An 18,842-nucleotide genomic window follows, 5' to 3' on the forward strand; every position below is an offset into this window, starting at 1 on the left:
ATAAAAGTATATTTAGAACATGTCACATTTAAATTTTAATATAAAATATCAATTTCGAATATCAAAATCTTTCATTACCTTTAATGATATCATCTATTATGCCGATACTTTGCTGGGTTCTTAAGGAACATATATTTATAATCTTGATTTCACTTGGCTGTAAATTTACTTTCATATTAAAAGCACATTTCTATAAATAATAAGAGACCAAAAAGGAATGGAGTGCACAGTAGAAGATGCCCCTAGTACAATTCTGTAGTATTGAGTATCTCATAACTATGTTGCTACTTGGTAAAATTTTCCCCCCTCTCTATACTCTCTGAGATGCATGTGTTGTATGTATGTTTATATGTATGAATGCATATACATATTTTGGAACCAGATATGCTCTGAGTAATATGAATATAGCATTGTTTTTTTAGTCTTATGTAATATGTGCATGCATATGGGCACACATGCACACATACAAAGAATGGGTGGCATCCAGACAGGGTCTCATTATGCTCAGGTGGGACTTGAACTCCTGACCTTCCTGCCTCCCCCCGTTCCACATGCTGTGGTTATTTATTAGTCTCATAATTAGCCTCCCCGTGTGTATTTGAGGCCGTTGAGATTTTTAAATCAAAGCAGCATATAGAACGTCCCTTTCAGCATCTATGTTGGTAGAGTTCCTACAGGGATGATTGGCTGAGCCCTAAGCTACTCCCTTGAGCTATATACTGCACATATTCATTGGTTACTGCTGTCCTCCTCTCCTTGTACTTACCTCTGTAGATGAAGCTTTGGGCAGTAATAGTGTCTGACCTTTATGTGTTTTTCCTTAAGTTGGAATTGGGACAGCACTGGAAAAGTTTTCTCATAGAGTGTCTTCATTCTGGTTGGCTCAGGCTTGCTTCCAGGTAGGGGTGTTGGGTTTGAGATCTGAGTGAACTAGCTAATTAAGGAAACTTTGCCTTGATAGATTCTGGACCAAGTTAGCAGGCTATACAGGCAACAGGGTGGCCTGTATTCAAGTTACGTTCACCTAAGCAATTTAAATCAAAAGCAGATGAAGAGGAATCTGTTGGTATGTTGTTTTACCTGCTCCTGTTTTGAGATGGGCATACAGTCATTGCATGTCCTGGTTTTTTTGTTTGTGAAAGGGGGAAACTCCGGTGAAGAAAATGCTGTCACCAGATTGTCTTGTGGGACATTTTCTTGGTTAATGATTGATGTGGGAGGTCCCAGTCCATTGTGGGCTGTACCCACCCCAGAAAGGTGGTCCTGGGTTACATATTTAACAAAGAGGAGTGAGAAAGCTATGAGGAACAAGCCAGTATACAGCACTTACACCTTCGTGGCTTCTGCTTCAGTTCCTGCCTTCAGGTTCCTGCTTTGAATTTCTGCCCTGATTCCTCCCATTTTCCCTTTGATGGAATGTGGGGTGAGAGTTGGAATATGGAACGGACCCCTTTCTTCCCCAAGTTGCTTTTGTTCATGACATTTTATCATAGCCAGAGAAAAGTAATTTCAGACAGTGTGTGTGAGTTTCTATTCATTGGCTCCCTGATCAAACGTGTGCTTAATATAAATGATGCCAAACCGCGTCCTCGGTTACTAGCCACAATCCTAGGTTACTAGCCGCAATTCTAGAGCAATCTTTGCCCTTGGATCGCATCGGTGCCAACGATCTGTCTGGAACCTCTTTGCCTCCTGATGCCCTTGGCACCATACCAAGCAAACGAATTCCAGTGTGATAACAGTTTGATGCGACGGTTAATAGCAAACCCCACCTTCATCTTTCTTTGTGCCTTGACGCTTTGCTTTGTTTGAGTGACTCCGGGTTGACACCCATGCGAGACTAATGGTCCTCGCAGTGTGATAACCTGAATTAAGGAGCTATATCTTGGCTGTCACTTTAAACAACAGGTCTTAAAGGGACTCCGGTGATACGTGTTCTTTGTCTGACGTTTACCTGACGGGTGCCTAAAGCTGAAGCCCCAGTGTTTCTGATTCAGTGGGTATGAATATTTCTCTCACATTCCAAGTATGGCAGCCTTTTGGAGTGTGGGGTTATAAGGTTAGGTGATATTTTGAACCAGGGGGAAGATTATATATATATATATATATATTTTGTAATCTTATATATATATATATATATATATATATATATATATATATATATAATTTGTAAGCCACTCCCCAAGGTAGTCAAGCATGAATTATCTGGATTGTTATAGGGATGAGGGTAAGAGTGACCTGACTAATGTAAGGCTAGGATGATGTAGGCTTTGAAGATTTTTGATAGCACACATAGAATATTGGCTTAATTTTAACGAAAATGATTGATCTATTTTCATAAGATGCTAACACTACCCATCGGTTTCTAATGTATCTATGTCACTTAACTTGGGATTACTATTTTCCATAATTAAAAAAAAAACAAACTATTCCTTGGGAGCTTGAGTTAATTTATTCTCTGCTTTTCATGAAAGATCTACAGAGACTGGTCTCCTTTTAATGGCATCGTCTCTTCCAGATGTTGGAAACAACTGGACTTGTCAGCCACGGCTGCGAGTCGCCACCGATGGCTCTCATCTCCTCCACTTCACTTCTCTTCATTTCCCTCACTCATGTAATTTTCTTGACGCATGTGAGACGGGCCCTGATATCAAATATATGGTGTTGACACACTTAATTTAGTACTCTTTCCACAGAGCTGTTAAATTGACTATTAATTGGCCTTCTGATAAAACTTGTGCTTAATGCAAATGACTCCAAAATGCATCTTAGGTTGCTGGCTGCCGCTTTGAAACCATCCGTGTCCTGAGATCCCATTAGTGCCAATGTGTGTATCCACTTCTCTTTCCCTAAATGTAATTAGAGTCCTTTTAAATATAATGATGAAGACTTATGAGGCTGTGATTAAAAATTATATTTTGAAAAGGTCCCTAACTTGCGACTTTGCAGCCTGTTTGTCTGCTGCAGGTAGACGTTTGCTCTCCAGACTTTGGAAGACAAAGAACAGCTGGTTTATCATGTCCACTCTCCCACTGCCCTGGTCTTGCTCCCACAGTGATCTGGCTGCAGTTAAGCTTTTCACGGAAGATCAGCTTTCTCAGACGAACCCGGGTCACCTTGTGGTCTAAATCAGCAGGCATGGCAAATAGCTGGGAGACTCCTATTTTGTCCTGGTTTGGTGGTTTTCCCTTTTAAAAAATGTTTTCTTCCTAGCTGTCTCGTTAGTCGGCTTGCGTGCTGAGAGGTGGGCGGGGCAGGTACACTTGTGTAGACGACAGATGTCAACCTCAAATGGGGCTATGCAAGGACTGTACCTTTTTATTTTTGTGACAATTTTTGAGACTTGTCTGGAACTCATCCAGTAGGCTAGGCTGACCGGCCTGCAAGTACCTACCACTCTGCCTCCCCCTCACATGCACTGCCATACATGTCTGTCTGTCTGTCTGTTGGTCTGTCTCTGTGTGTCTTTCTGTCTGTGTGTCTGTCTCTGTCTCTCTCTGTGTGTTTATGTGTGTGTGTGTCTGTCTCTGTGTGTCTTTCTGTCTGTGTGTCTGTCTCTGTCTCTCTCTGTGTGTTTATGTGTGTGTGTGTCTGTCTCTGTGTGTCTTTCTGTCTGTGTGTCTGTCTCTGTCTCTCTCTGTGTGTTTATGTGTGTGTGTGTGTCTGTCTCTGTGTATCTTTCTGTCTGTGTGTCTGTCTCTATCTCTGGGTCTCTGTCTCTGTGTGTGTTATTGGTCTGTCTGTCTGTTGGTCTGTCTCTGTGTGTCTTTCTGTCTGTGTGTCTGTCTCTCTCCTCTCTCTCTCTGTGTCTGTCTGTGTGTCTGTCTGTCTCTGTGTGTCTTTCTGTCTGTGTGTCTGTTTCTGTCTCTGTCTCTGTCTCTTCTCTCTCTCTGTGTGTGTGTGTCTGTCTTTTTGTCTGTGTGTCTGTCTCTATCTCTGGGTCTCTGTCTCTGTGTGTGGTATTGGTCTGTCTGTCGGTCTGTCTCTGTGTGTCTTTCTGTCTGTGTGTCTGTTTCTGTCTCTGTCTCTGTCTCTCTCTGTGTGTGTGTGTCTGTCTTTCTGTCTGTGTGTCTGTCTCTATCTCTGGGTCTCTGTCTCTGTGTGTGGTATTGGCCTGTCTGTCGGTCTGTCTCTGTGTGTCTTTCTGTATGTCTGTCTCTATCTCTGTGTCTCCGTCTCTCTCTCTCTCTCTCTCTCTCTCTCTCTCTGTGTCTATCTGTCTGTCTGTCGGTCGGTCGGTCTCTGTGTGTCTTTCTGTCTGTGTGTCTGTTTCTATCTCTGTCTCTTCTCTCTCTCTCTTTCTCTTTCTCTCTCTCTCTCTCTCTCTCTCTCTCTCTCTCTCTCTCTCTCTCTGTGTCTGTCTGTCTGTCTGTGGGTTCTGGGTATTGTACTCATGATTGCAAAGCAAGAGCTTTTCTGACCCAGCAACATTTCGTTAGGCACAAATGTTATGATGTTTTGAGTCAATTCCAGATGATGGAAGGAACAGTTGCTTTATCATTAGGGCTGTGTTAAAATGGTAAATCCTAAACAAAAACTGTGGGAAAAAAAAAACCACCCAGCTTATTCACAATGTATCACGAGAATTTGTCATTCTCTGACAGGAGATTTAGAAATAACGGTGCTATTTCCCTTCCTAAAACTGTAGGAAAACATGTACCCATGTACCGTTTATAACATTTACACACACACACACACACACACACACACACACACACACACACGCTGTGCAAGTGCTCACAGAGGTCAGAGGTCAGCCTGTTTCATTTCTGGTACTATGTGGCTCCAAGGGAGAGCAGGTTGTCAGGGTAGATAGCAGATCCTGCTGAGTCCCCAACCAGCCCTGCTTCATTCTGTAAAGCTCCACGGTTCTCCTTAGGGACTGCACCTGATTTTTATAGGTTGAAAATGAAAATTTAGTTCTCTCCAAGGAAGTCTCATGGGAAAACAAATTATTCTTAAGGGTAGGCTGCGTGCCTTGCAGTAGCTGTCCAACAGAAAATGAAGTCGGTAACACCCTTGGAAGTTTGTCTGTCTCATAAGATTGCGTCAGGCACCCCCTTCCCCTTTCAAATTTTTATGTTGTTACTTTTATTTTTATCAATATATATATGTATATATATGTGTGTATATATATATATATATACACACACACATGTATAGTTATTCCCTTTTTTTTGCCCTACAGTCCTTCACATATACATTTTAGCTTTTCATTGAGTGTTTTAATGGGATTTCCGTCAGTAGGTAGGGACAAGTGGCTCTCTTTCTTGTGCCTGCTCGTGGGATCTTTTCCTTGTGTTTCCTTGTGTTGTGTTTTGCCTTGCTCATCATAAAACGCAGCACTCCCTGTGACATCGCAGGCAGAGCCCCAGCTGTAGTGGAAACAGTGTGGAGTTTGTGCAGGAAGATATTTGAACACGCCCTCTACAAGTGACCGTAAATAACCACGTGTCCACGTTTCGTTTTGTACCAAATTTGCTTCTTGCAAAGCATCTTTTCACGTGCTTACAAAATGTGTCCATCAAGAAAACTTTATTCCTTGGAGCCCTTTGGTTTTGTTGCGATGGATAAATGGCTTTAAAAAGGTCATAGTGCTATTCCCGTCTTAGGAGAGTCAACTGTATCCAGTGTAAAGGGAGAAGACACTCAGCTTGCTTTCTCCCTCTGTCCTCTAGGCTTTGCTCAGGAATGGGGTGTCGGGGCGGGGAATGTGCATCTTGCCTTTGTGTAGGCCTGCCTGAAGCTGACCTCTGTGACTCCCATCCTTCACGACCAGCTCTTCCTGTCAGTCTGCCTATAGCTTCCTCATGCTCCACACAAGTTCACGTGACCACGTGACTCTCCATTGTCAACAGGGCTTGCTATCACATGGCTATCACATTGTTTCTTGCTTGCATTTATTTGATGCACCCTGCTACCTCTTAAGTAGACACCAGGCCAGTGAAGTCACAGGTCCAGCTCCTAAGAGCATGGGAGAAAATGCTACCTCTGAACAGCTGACCTGACATTGGAGTTGAGTTTCCCAAGAACCCAGCAGGTTACACACCAAGAATTGACCCAGGGACTTAGCAACACACAGTCCTGCCTTATTCTTGTATTTGTGGAGGCCAGAGGGTGCCCTTGAGTGGTGTTCTAGGCACTGACCACTGTTACTTCTTTCCCCGTAAACGCGGTTTCTCTTACTTGTCTGGGGATCCCCAGTAGTCTAGGCTGGGTAGCCAGTGGCCACCAGGGGCCTGCTTGTCTCTGTCTCCTTAGCTGAGACATTCCAAATGTGCTGCACCGGGCCTGGCTTTTTACACTAGGGTTAGCGCTTTGCCGATTGTGCCACCTCTTCAGCCCTAACCTTCGATTTCGCTCGGCAGGCAGTGCTGTAAAAGGTGGTGCAGCCTTGCTGTGTGTTACTAAGTCCCTGGGTCAGTTCAGATCCCGCTTGGCGAGGAACACCAAGGCAAGAGGCAGCTCTGCTCTGCGGTACTCCGCTTGTTCCTCTGCCACAGGCAGGGCGAGATCTCCATTTCTGGGTGACTTTTCCCCTCCCGTGATTTGACACTTTCTTAAATGTATTTTACCGTCTGACACATTTGAATGAGGTCAGTTCTGAAGCAGCAGCAATTTGGCGCGCGCGTTTCCTGAGGGAAGGTTCCCGGCTTAATGGCTTGTTATATTAGACTTGCTCATGGTTCTTTGTTGGGATTTGCTCTGTTTTTAAGGAGTCTTGCTATGTAACAGTTGGGCTCTGACCTCCTGGCAGTCTGTGTGTTAGTACGGCGTGCAACATTCACCTGCAGGCATGAAGTTAGGATATCTCAAGGGGACGGCATAGGAAAAACATACCCATCATCCCAGAGGAACCAAGTATTTATTGACCATGGCTTGGGGGAGACACAGATATACGTTACCCTAAATGCCATGTTCCAATATAGCAATCATTTAATGAAGTTTTTATGGTAATAGATGAAGATATAAATTGTCATTTTTTTTTTTTTAAATACATTGGTGAGAACATTAGCTAGTCAGGATACAGCAAGATTTGGCAATCGCTATAGTAGGCCCCAGATGCTGTCTTCTCTTTAGGTTGGTGGGAGCTAGAGAATCTGTGCATTGCAAAGGATTTCCCTGATCACAAGAATGTTGTTAGATCACACCCAGGTGGGTAACGAATGGTTTTTAAGGTTGCTAAGGAGAGTCCAGGATAATGTTCTGTTTCACTTGAAAGTAATTTTTAGTGCATATATTTATGTTCGAGCTGTGCATATACACGTGTGTCAGACCCTGTGCATGTGTTTGTGGTGGCCATAGGAAGCCTTTGCGTATTTTCTTCTGTTATACTCTGCCTTACTTTATTTAAGACAAGCGCGCTCATTGAATAGAAGCTTGCTGCTTTTGGTTTTGGAGTTACAGATACATACAGTCACTCCTAGCTTTTTACATGGTTCTGGGGGACTTGAACTCATGTCTTCATGTGCGCCCAGCAAGCACTCTTATCCACTGAACCATCTCCCTGGCTCACCAAGATAAGTTATAATTATGGTCTGGTCCTGTGACATTTCAGCCTCTCTGGTCACTTAAGTTCTCATCAGCCGTTCACCCTTGTTGGGTGCACAGAATTTCACGGAGCTTTGGTTCCCCTCATGTAAACAAAGTCCACAGTTTTGCTTGGGAGATTCCTTAGAAAACATTTAGGGGCACATAAAGGCCCTATCGATGGGGTTCTGCATATTTAAACCTACAGCCAGCTTCCTTGACTGGGATGTGAACATTTCTTTGAAAATAGTTTTGTGTACAGACCTATAGTCTCTGTGCTGACAGCCTTCACAGCTAGGGTTAATCGTGCTGGAATCAGTGAATTTTAACTGGCTGAGTCTTCAGCCAGACTCAAGGCTGAGAGGCTCCCCATTCTTCTCATATCCGTGAGAATTATGATAATTCCCCCCCCCCCCCCAGCCCTCTATTCTTCCTCTCAGGGTCTCTATAAGCCGATTGCTTAGTCACTGGTGTGTTCTCGGGTTCCGCCCCTCGCCCATCTATCCTACTGGGAGCCCAAACCCTGCGTGCAATTCCTACCTCTGTGGTACTACCCGTACCACACATGCCAAATCCTTTAAATAAGTCTGGGCTCTGCATTTTCATAATTATACATTTTAATTGTCTTTTCACTCCACTGCTTTCCTATTAATCTGGGCTCTGGTGACTTCTTCATTATCGGAGTAACCGGCGCTGAATGTTTTTTCTTCTGGTCCTCTGTCTGCACCCCTTGAAACCCTCCACAGGGAAAAATGCTGATGAGATGGTGTGGTCTTTGGGATATAGATTATGTGGCTTAGCTGCCAACCCCGGGGCTGCCACCACATTCTGACCAGACTCTCAGGCCTGAAACTTCCTCTTGAGTAAATAGTAGCTCATCAAGGACCTGCACACTTGTCGCTTGCAGTAACCAACCCAAGTCGTTTCTCATCACTAATACCAGACCCGGATTGGTAATGAAAACATTCAGGCCCACACAGCTGGTCGGTCGTCACCTCCCAGCCCCTCACTCATTTTGGTGAGAGAAACTGTAACACACTTGTTCCAGGTCATCTTCTGGGACATTCTCTTTGAGACGTAAGGGGAGGCTGAGACCTGCTTTCCTTGGAATCAGTTTCCTTTAAAATCTGGCTTCTGATTTTTTTTCCTTAGGTAAACTCATTAAGTTCTGTGGCATTTACTCCTAAGGAGAGTTGCAGTGCAGCAAAAGGCTGTAAGTGACTTGCGAGCTGGATGGAGTCCTTGTAAGCTATTGGTTCTTGTTTTTACCACATACACAGGATGCTTGTGTGCTGCTGTCTTTACTTTCCTACCCATTACATATATGTGATGCCCATGTGCTATTATGTTTTTACCCACCACATACACGGGATGCTTGCGTGCTATTGTTTTTACCCAGGATATATGTGTGGGAGGGAGGACTGGCACACAATTAGTATTTACAGTGTGTTTACCTTTTAAAGTACTGCCAAACCAGTTGTACTAATGAAGAGTTGATTAACATTTTTTATTATTTGGTTGCTTTTAGAATACACCTGCCAGATGATTAAAACGAACCTAATTTAATCAGCATGGTACTGTACACCAGAGATAATTTAAGCTAATGTCAAGGACATCTTCATCTAGCCTGTAGAAGATGCTAAAACAATGAACAGAGCAACAAACACTTCAGAAAATGTTTGAAGCTATCCGGCTGTGCCCCAGCGGATATCTAAAACCCACCCTCTTCTCTTTCCTTTTGTATGCAAATGAAACTGAAAGCCATTTTGTAATGTAACAGGGGGCTTAGGTTTTTATAAAATAAATTGACGGATTTTCATCTTTTGCTATTATTGACTCCTGGTTGTCAGCGTGCACACTGACCGTTCAGTATGTGTTATCTCCAACTTTCAGTGAGGACTTTGAATAGAATGTATGCTCTGGTGCATTTGGGGGGTTTTGAGGCTGGACCTGTATGCAGTGGCTTGTCTGTACTTGACTATCCTCCTGCCTCAGCCTCCGGAACACTAGTAGGACAGGCTTGCCACCCACTCCTCATGATCGGTGCCTTTGAGCTTGAAAATGAACCAATTTTTCCTTCTCATCTGAGGTCACCCGTTTTCGTTTTATCTGCCCATCTCCACATCTTAATAGAGTCGTGTGAATCTCCTTTATCCTTTGAAGCAGTTAAACTTCTCTTTATTTTCCGGTCATGCTTTTAGAGGGAGCTAAGTTGCCAGTGGGTGTCTTGTTCAAACAGTGAACTCTGCACTCGCAGGATTTACCGACTCCCAAGTGAATTTCCCATATACGTGGCAGGTTGCCTTGGAAACAGGCTGTCTTCTGCACTGAAAGTGCTGTCTTGTATTAAGTGCAGAATGATGCTCTGCTGACCTCTGTTGCTTCATCCCAGGCCTGACACTCAGTTGAGGTTTTCTGTGACTTTGTTCTCTTGACTGACTCAACAACAGCCTCGTTCACCTTTCTTTCCTCTTCTCTTCTCTTTTAAAAACTTGGTTAAACGCAGTCTCCAAAATGTGGGACTAAGTGATTTTTTTCATATTTCTAATTTGAGGTGGACAGTGTTTGAGCATTGATTACACCCCTCCCCCCCCAACAATAAAAAACAAAACCGAAGTTTTAGAGTGCATAAGACTGGACTGGCAGTAAATTTTTGTGACTTATCTCCTTTCTTTCTATATGTTCATGGGTAGACTGTATACACTCTGAGTTCCCAGACATAGATGGAAGTCACCTGTGCTCTCTGATCCAGTACAGTCTGCCAAGTGCAGCCTCCATTGAGACCTTCGTGGTGAGGGTAAGAAGGGAAGTGGCCCTGGCTAGTGAAACAGGCAGGCTTCTCTGCTCAGGGAGCTTCACTAGCTTAAGAAATGCAGCAAGTCTTCCTAACTAAGGATCACGACTTTAGTTTTATAATCTCTTGAAAGAGAGACAGGCACTTAACAGGCAGAGGCAGACAGCCCAGGGGAGTTCTTTCAGAGACTTTTACTGAGGGAAAGCTGGAGTAACTGCATCCATCAAGAAAAGAGTTTCAGGATGAGCTAGTGTGAAACAGAGTGGAGTTTGTTAGGAAAATGATGTCATGTTTCTGAAATCTTTAAGAAAAGGCTTTTATACAGATTGAAACTGGAGTAACTAGAGATAGACTCACGGGAAGGACAATAAACACCATATCTGTATCTGGTCTCCTCAAGACAGCTGTAGTTTAAGGATAGCTCTGTATATGATTTTTGTCCGCCTTTGAGGTTACAATTGTTCAAAGTGTTTGAAAGATTAAATAACAATGTTTTGCTACACACGGTAGTATAGTGAATTTCCTTTAGGGAACCAGGCTATGGGGGTAGAGGGTACATTGTATTATACATGTTGCAAATACATGTTGCAAATGAGTAAAGAATGTAGGCTAAAGACATAGGTATAGAAAAGTCACAGAAATTCTTCCTACACTTAGGTTACAAGGAGGGAAGAAGTGTTTTGACCGGAAGCATGGTCCATAGTCTTGTTTGTAGAGAAATATATGCCTTTGAGGTTGAATTAAAAGTCAGGTGTTTTGCATGTTTCCCTGGCTGATCTGATACTCTTATTTGAGGGCTCTTAGTGATTATTTCTGCCAGCAATTTGTTCAGTTGTACCCTGGACAACTGATAAGAGACTCTTTTGTCCAGGGTACAACTGGTAAGAGACTCCTTTCCTTCATGTTTCCGGTTTTTCCAACTAGATCCGATAGTGTAACAGGGTATGGTTCTGCATGGGTCATCATCATGCTAGCTTTGAGATGGAGTATTGTGTAAGAGATGGGAGTGTAGATTGCCTCATATCACACCACACCCTGTTGTGTTATGGGCTTGTAAGTCAGATCACAGAGGCAGGAGAAGATGATGGCAGGCCTGGGCCTGAAGGAAGGAAAGCCCTTTCCTTTCATAGGAAGAAGGCTGCATTGTGAACTCACCCACACTTGCTTCTGACAGTTCAGTAATATCATGACAGGGACTGTAGGTGTTGGGAAAGTGTGTGTGTGTGTGTGTGTGTGTGTGTGTGTGTGTGTGTGTGTGTGTGTGTTTGACCTTGCCCTGAGGTAAGTTTGATTATTGACATAGCCTATACGGTTCACAACACAGTCTAGCATTGACTCCCGTGTATTCTTTTGCCCAGCTTGTTGACTAGTTTAGTTGAAATCCCAGCCTGCTGCCTCCTTCTTTCCTCCCTCCCTCCCTCCGTTTTAAGTTCCATGATTAATACTGAGCCACGACAGCATGACGTTCGGATTGTTTGTGATTATCTTGATGACCACCAAATATAATCAGCAAGTTTTAGGGGGTGAGCTCAGAATTGCATCGACTGACGTGAGTTAATCAAGATACTCCCAGCTAGAGGCTTCAGGAGTTTGCAGACTCTGGCTGTTGGGCCTGTTGTTAGTGAGGGAGATGTTCAGAGGCAGGGAGATAGAGAACATGGAGCATTGAAGGTCCAAGAAATTTGCTTTTCAGCCATCCCTACTTTACCAGGACCCTGGATAGCCCAGCTCTTTGGTCTCCACTTTCCTTTTCTGTTAAGGAGAATTGTCACACACCATGGGAGGGTCAAGCTTCATTTCCTGGTTTTATGCCGATCTGAACATTTTTCTAGCAGACTTCCTTACCCACTCTGTGGCCTTTCCTTTTGTGATCCTTTCAAACAGAAACCTTCATATTTGTGTGTAGACTCAAACCACGCCAGCTGGGCTTTTCATTAGCCTTTTGTATTTACAATGCATGTATACTACCTTGATACTAAACGAGGATCTACCAGCGATGTGCCTGCTGGGTCAACATTGGTTTCTTCTTCTTACTGTGAGACATCACACAGTGCACATAAGCACACAGAGGCTTCACGTGTGTGTGCTTGCTTATGTGTGCTCACTCACATGCAGTTACAGATGGAGAGATATGACCTTAGTCTTCACACGGCCTTCATGTTGCTTGTGGGGGATCCTTTCCCGCCTCTTCATGATGTCAGCATTCGTTGGCTCAAGGCTCTCTCTCGTCATCTTAAAAAGCAAGCGCTCAGCATCTCTGTCCACCATCACAGGTCTCCAACTAAAGTCGGGAGATCTTTTATAACGCCGTGCTGCTTTGACTAGATGGGGGTTTTTAACATCACCTGTGTTCCCTCTGTGTTTTCTGGTCACTAACCTGAATCCTGTCCATAAAGTTGTATTGGTCATGGCAAGTAACTTAGCGTCCTTCACTATGAGAGGTGTGGACATGATAGTCTTGGTGTGAGGCCATTGTTCTGCCTATGGGTAGCTACCATCCTGTTTCCCACTTCCAATAAGGAAGCATTTGGAGATAACTGGAGGCTCACAGTGCACCAGCCACCCTCCAGAGAAGCCTGACCTCCTCTTAAATGCAGTTCTGGGTTTGGCCACTCTGCTTTTGCCTGCTTTGCTCATAATCTTACTCATCAGAGTAGTTTGCAGTGATGTGCGATGTATATTTACTAGGTTCTGGTGGGGAATGTGTGGCACCGAGTAGGGTGTATTTACATGTAGCGTATCCCATAATTAACCAGATTCAGCTGGTCTTCTTCTTTTTTCCCCATCGTATTATCAGATGCAAGGAACAGAAGAGAGATTAGCTGGTAACTATTACATTGCAGCCTTTGGGACTGGAGAGATGGCTCAGTGGTTAAGAACAGGCACTGTTCTTGCAGAGGACCCCCGTTCAGCTCCTAAAACCATACCAGGATACTCACGACTACTCCACATCCATGGGAGCTAACACCCTCTTCCGGTCTCTTGAGGCCATCTGTATGCTTGTCCCCACTCCCACTCCAGACAAGCATAATTAAAAAGCAAACTTCAAAGTGAATCTTAAAGAGCGATCTAGTTCATGGGTGGTGAAGATTGCATCTTCTAAAATACAGAGTTGAGTCACGTCTTAGAAACTTAAACTACATTTCTTTTACTTTTTCGAAGGGCATGCAGGGAGTTTTTTTTTTTTTTTGAATCTGAGATGTTTTTGCGGAGGTCCCGTTTTTCTCTTGCTGTGTTTCTGTATGTATTCTTGTAGAGTAGCTTTTCTAAAATTATAAATCCTTCCCAATTTAACACAAAATTACTTCATTTCTGCACCTGGCACTTAAAATTTGCTTTAAAAGGAAGCTGTAAAATTGTATGTTATTGGCACATTGCAAATCGCCAACTGCGATTCTGCCTCCGAGATTCACGTAGCATTTATTCACGACACAGTCCAGATTTCTTAATCCTGTGTTTGCTCAAAATGCTGGAGATAATTATTGAAACTAATATACATGTATAAGCACTTCCATATTGGGCATTTGGAGACTCGTTTGTAATTTTTTGTCTCCATTTTTCACTTTTCAGAAAGGACTAGATTCTTGAGAAAATATCTCATAGTTAATAACAAACTTGAATTTTAATTATCTCCAATTAAGCAACAAAATGTCAAAAATTGATAGCTTAAAAATGCATATTAAGCCATACAGCGTGTATAGAATATGATATTTAAATCAATGTAGGAATCCTGCGTTCTGATAACCAACCCAAAAATGGGTGTTGTTAGCTTGTCAGGGTTACAGATATACCATTGACTGGCTTTATTTGGAAATTTAAACTTTAAAGTTGAATGGCAACAGAAAGACAGGAATCCCTTGTGTGGAGGGTCATAAAGCCATGACCACATATCAAATTGTGTCTACTACCTATTTTTATAAAGTTTTATTCAATCAGAGCCATGCTCATTTTTTTCATGTGTTCTTTTTTTTTTTTAATAAAAAAGATTTATTTATTATATATAAGTATACTTGAGACACACCAGAAGGGGGCATCAGATCTCATTACAGATGGTTGAGAGCCACCTTGTGGTTGCTGGGATTTGAACTCAGGACCTCGGGAAGAGCAGTCAGTGCTCTTAACCACTGAGCCATCTCTCCAGTCTCTGTTCGTGAGTTCTTCACACTGCTCTCATGCTACCAGAGCAAAGTCACAATGGATATGTCATCAGGAGCATAGCTCTGGAAGGATCTGTTTTCAGAAAGAGTACCCTGATCTTCATCGTCAGGAGACTTCTGTGCTTCTGATGCAGAGGGATCTACCAGGCACACCGGGAGGACAAGACTTAATTACAATTTGGAAACTTGGGAGTACACCTACACACACCTTCCCTGTTGTTTTAGCTCTCAAGGATATTTTTCTATTGTTTATTACAAGGCTCATCTTCCTTTGAAGTCCCAGTGGACTAGTCAGTTCCTCGCACAGTGCATCAGAGCACAGTTCCCGGCTTCCTGTTTCTCTGCCTGTCTCCGTGACACGAGGGTAGGAGCAGGTACTTGTTTAAGATGGTAAACCTGTCTAGGCAATGAGGGAGTGCAGCTCACATTTTTGTGAATGTACTCCCCCCCCCCCCATCTCTTAATTACAGAGCGTGGACCTTGCAATACCTCAGTAGGACAGACGGTTCCTTTCAGTCACAGCCCTGGTTGACTGTGCTAGTTCCGAGGAGAACCAGAGTGACATCTTTTGTAGTATTTTGTGACTACAACTGACAGTTGAAAACTTTCATCTGAGATAAATTATAAATTTCATAAGAATTTGGAGATAGCTACCCGATGTTTCCAGATCCCTTCATCAGCTCCTGAATGAACTTCTGCATCACCTATAATCAGAGGCAGTCGTTGTCAATATCAACCCACCTTCAGCTCACGTGTCAGCTGATTTTCAAAGTTCCTTTAGATTTTACCCATCTGGGTTAGACTTTTCCTAGATCCAGCAGAGGATACCATCATAAGCACTTCTTATTTTTTTCTGGGATTTCCTGTTTACATGATTTTGTCATATTTCCCCGGTCTTCATGACTATCGTACTGTGGTTCAGAGTAATCTTTGCGTTGTGGAATGCCCTTCCATTTAGTTTTACCTGATATTTTATGATTCAGTTGAAGCGACACATGTTTGGCGGGAACAGCAGCCACACAAATGGCCTTCTGTCCTTCTCAGGGGTGGCGCTCTGATCACTGCGGATTTTATGTACAGAGTCATGCCTGTCCACCCTCTCCATGGCAGCGGTAACTTAACCTTTCCTCTTTTGGTTGAGACAGACATGTAATGTGGGGAGCCTTTTGAGACAGGCAAACATTTGGTATCTCTTTATTCTCGCCGTCCATTTTGGCACCCATTGGTAGGTTTTGTTGGAAAGAATTATTTCTATGGATTTCCTAATGACGACTTTATTTCCAATATTGTTCATTCATCCATCGTTGTTATTGATTTTTTTTTTTAAAGACTGGGTCTTATATAGCCCAGGCTGGTCCTCAACTTACTCTGTAGCCAAGGATGAAGCATGTCAGTTGTAGGCAGAGGCCTTTATTGAGATGGGCAATTATCCTGCTTCTCTTTATCTTTTCATCCTGTAACATCGATAGAAGTACCAATCTACTGGTAGATTTCGCTGTGACAATTATTTCTACGAATGTTCCTAATGACAATTTATACCCACATTGCTTCTTATTTGTTTATTCTTATCCATCCATTTATCTATTTATTTACTTGTGAAATAGAGAGAGACTTATGTAGCCCAGACCAGTGTCCTTGATGTCTAGTCAAGGATGACCTTGAATTTCTGATTCTCCTGCCTCTACCTCCACAGTACTGGGATGGCAGGATTTTGCCACTATGCCTTGTTTCTGTAATGCTGGGAATGAAATGAGGGGGCACTGAGCATCCTAGGGAAGCCACCTACCAACGAGCCATGCCCCGACCCCACTCTTGTCTTTATCATTTGGATTCTACAGGTCTCAGCTTTCCACCATTTTTGACGCCATCACAGATTCTCAGATGTGTTGTTTTGCAAATGTAATCTCCCGGGTGGAATTATTTACTTGGTCCTGAGCTTTGGTTGTAGGGGACAGGGAATTTCGGCTGTATCTGCTTCCTTTTGATGTGCTTCCTCTGTTTCCAACACTTCCTTGCTCTCAGCATTGCTAGGCCTTCACAATCAATGTGCGTTTTCTCTGATCCCCTGTCAAGCAGCTGTTTTTCAAGACACCTTGCCTTACTAGCAAATGACATTAGAAACAGATCTGGGCATGAAGTGTGCTCATTGATTCCAGGATGCTATTGCTTCTCAAGGCTGGGACCTCTTCGACTTGATCTAGGAGATCCATCTGTAACACTCATACACACTACCTCTCTGTGTGCCCGGCCACCAGTAGCTGCCCACCACCATAAGATCTTTCTCACCGGCTACCCAGTAGACCACAGTAGATCTAGGAATTCTCATTATCTCAGTGAGGTCATAGCATAATGCTTTCCTCGTTTGTTGGTGTGAAAGAACCTACTATGTTGTCATACTACGTTGCCGGTCACGAACAATTATAGCAGTACATTATATATGGTATATTTTATCATTGTAGGGTATGTTATGTTCCATAGAAAAGCTTAGTGATCAATGGTATGCCTTGGTTTTGCCAACAACGGCCTCATACATCTGGTACTTGCGGTGTTATTGATTAATGGCCCACATCCAGTGATTGGCTTATTCATCCAGGTCAGCTCAGGCATTCTCTAGGAACCTCTGGTGGTGTTCACAGAAATGAAGTGGTGTTCTGGGGGTGGGGGTGGCTTACTCATGGGAGCCATGAGTTTCTCCGGAGCCCCAGTTCCAGTTTAACACCACAGAGCTCCTTCCAGCTTCTCCCTTTCAGCAACTGCTGTTTCTGACAGTGAAAATATTGGCTTTCGCCATCCAAAATATTTTCACGCTTTTGTTCATTCCTGATCTGTGCATTTGTGAGTAGAGTGGGAGTTGCTAGACTATGGGCACGCACGAAGTAAATTGCCTCCCTGGAATAGCAAGTATATGACCATCCTTTTGTAGTTAGCTTTATTTTAAACAGTAGAAATAGTGTTTTTTTTTTTCCACAGTGAATCTAGATGGTTTCTGTTTTATCCCACTTAGTGTGTTCATGTATTTGTTTGCAGAATGGTCGGGATTATCTGTGTTGTTGCTAAGTCCTCAGAGTCGCTGCCTTGTGTTGCTGTCCTGGCAGATAGCTGACTTCAGTTGGTTGTTTGTGTCTTAGCCAATGAATCACAATCATTGCCTCTGACGTGCAAAGCTACTCAGAAGCAAGTCCTTTCCCTCCTATTGTCTTGTCTACTCGCATCCTCTCTCTCTGCCTCTCTCTGTCTCTCTCTGTCTCTGTCTTTGTCCCTCCCCACCCTTTTTATCAAACTCTTGCCTGTGACTCATTTCACTGGCCTTTCTTTAAGTTTTATGCAGTAATGATGAGAAAGGAGTATATTTTTAAATATCCCCGTCCTCACATTCGAAGAGAAGCATATATTGTGTGCATTCAAATATGGACACACACACGAGGCTGGGGACATAGCTCAGCTGGTAGAGCATCTGCCTAGCACGTAGTAAGGGGGCCTGGTTCAGTCTTCAGCATCACAGGATATGGTGGGTTAGTCTTGTAATCCAGGACCGAGAAATAGGAAGCGAAAGACATCATCCCTGTGCTCAGCAAGCTGAAGGCTAGCCTGGGCAACTTGAGACCCTTCGGGGTGAGAAAACGAAAGAAGGCAAAGAAAACATACATGTACACACACGTGTATATAGATCTTCCTTATACTCAGTAGCATGTCTGTGTAGAGAAGATTTAAATGCATTCCTACCCTTCCTTTCTGGGATTTCTTACTGTATTTTTACCTGTGACATTTTAGATGGTGAAACTCACTTCCTAGAAACATGTGACTGGAGCATCAAGCCTCAGGGAAACAATGTTTCACTGAGGTTGGGCTTCCTAAAAAGCTAGCATTCTTGGATACATTGCTGTCGGTATTTTCTCCTAGGTTTGCCTCAGCATGGTGGAGCCTTTCGTAGTGATTTCCATGCCTTCATTCACAAGTGCCATTTTTTTTTCCTGTCATTTCCAGCTGGTAGCAGTGTTTGATGAGCAGGATCCCCACCATGGAGGAGATGGTACGAGTGCCAGCTCCACGGGAACCCAGAGTCCAGAGATATTCGGCAGTGAGCTGGGCACCAACAATGTTTCTGCTTTTCGGCCTTATCAAACCACAAGTGAAATTGAGGTCACGCCTTCAGTCCTTCGGGCAAGTAAGTGAGAGTTTTCTGTATTCCGCTCGTTTCATCCTAATTCTCAGCTACCCCCAGCTTCTTTATCTGCCTTTGCTCCTACAAATGGAATTCTTTGTGTTTATCAGACACTGGTTAACAGTTTGAACCCCGGGCCAGTATCTTTTACACAAGAAGCCAGCAGTTATGAACTTGTTCATAGACGGGGTTAGCTTTG

General features: G+C 43.4%; 1 protein-coding gene across 18 annotated transcripts in view; it reads left to right on the forward strand.

Moving 5' to 3' along the window:
- Pard3 (par-3 family cell polarity regulator) overlaps positions 1 to 18,842 on the forward strand; it is a 549,854-nt gene that overhangs the window by 198,307 nt on the left and 332,705 nt on the right. For all 18 annotated transcript variants that reach the window (XM_017601371.3, XM_006255836.2, XM_017601370.3 and 15 more), the window contains exon 3: positions 18,466 to 18,646. In XM_017601371.3, coding sequence (XP_017456860.2) covers positions 18,466 to 18,646 — 181 coding nt within the window. The remainder of the gene's footprint in view (positions 1 to 18,465; positions 18,647 to 18,842) is intronic.

The sequence above is a fragment of the Rattus norvegicus genome, chromosome 19, assembly GCF_036323735.1.
Source record: "Rattus norvegicus strain BN/NHsdMcwi chromosome 19, GRCr8, whole genome shotgun sequence".
Classification (NCBI taxonomy): domain Eukaryota; kingdom Metazoa; phylum Chordata; class Mammalia; order Rodentia; family Muridae; genus Rattus; species Rattus norvegicus.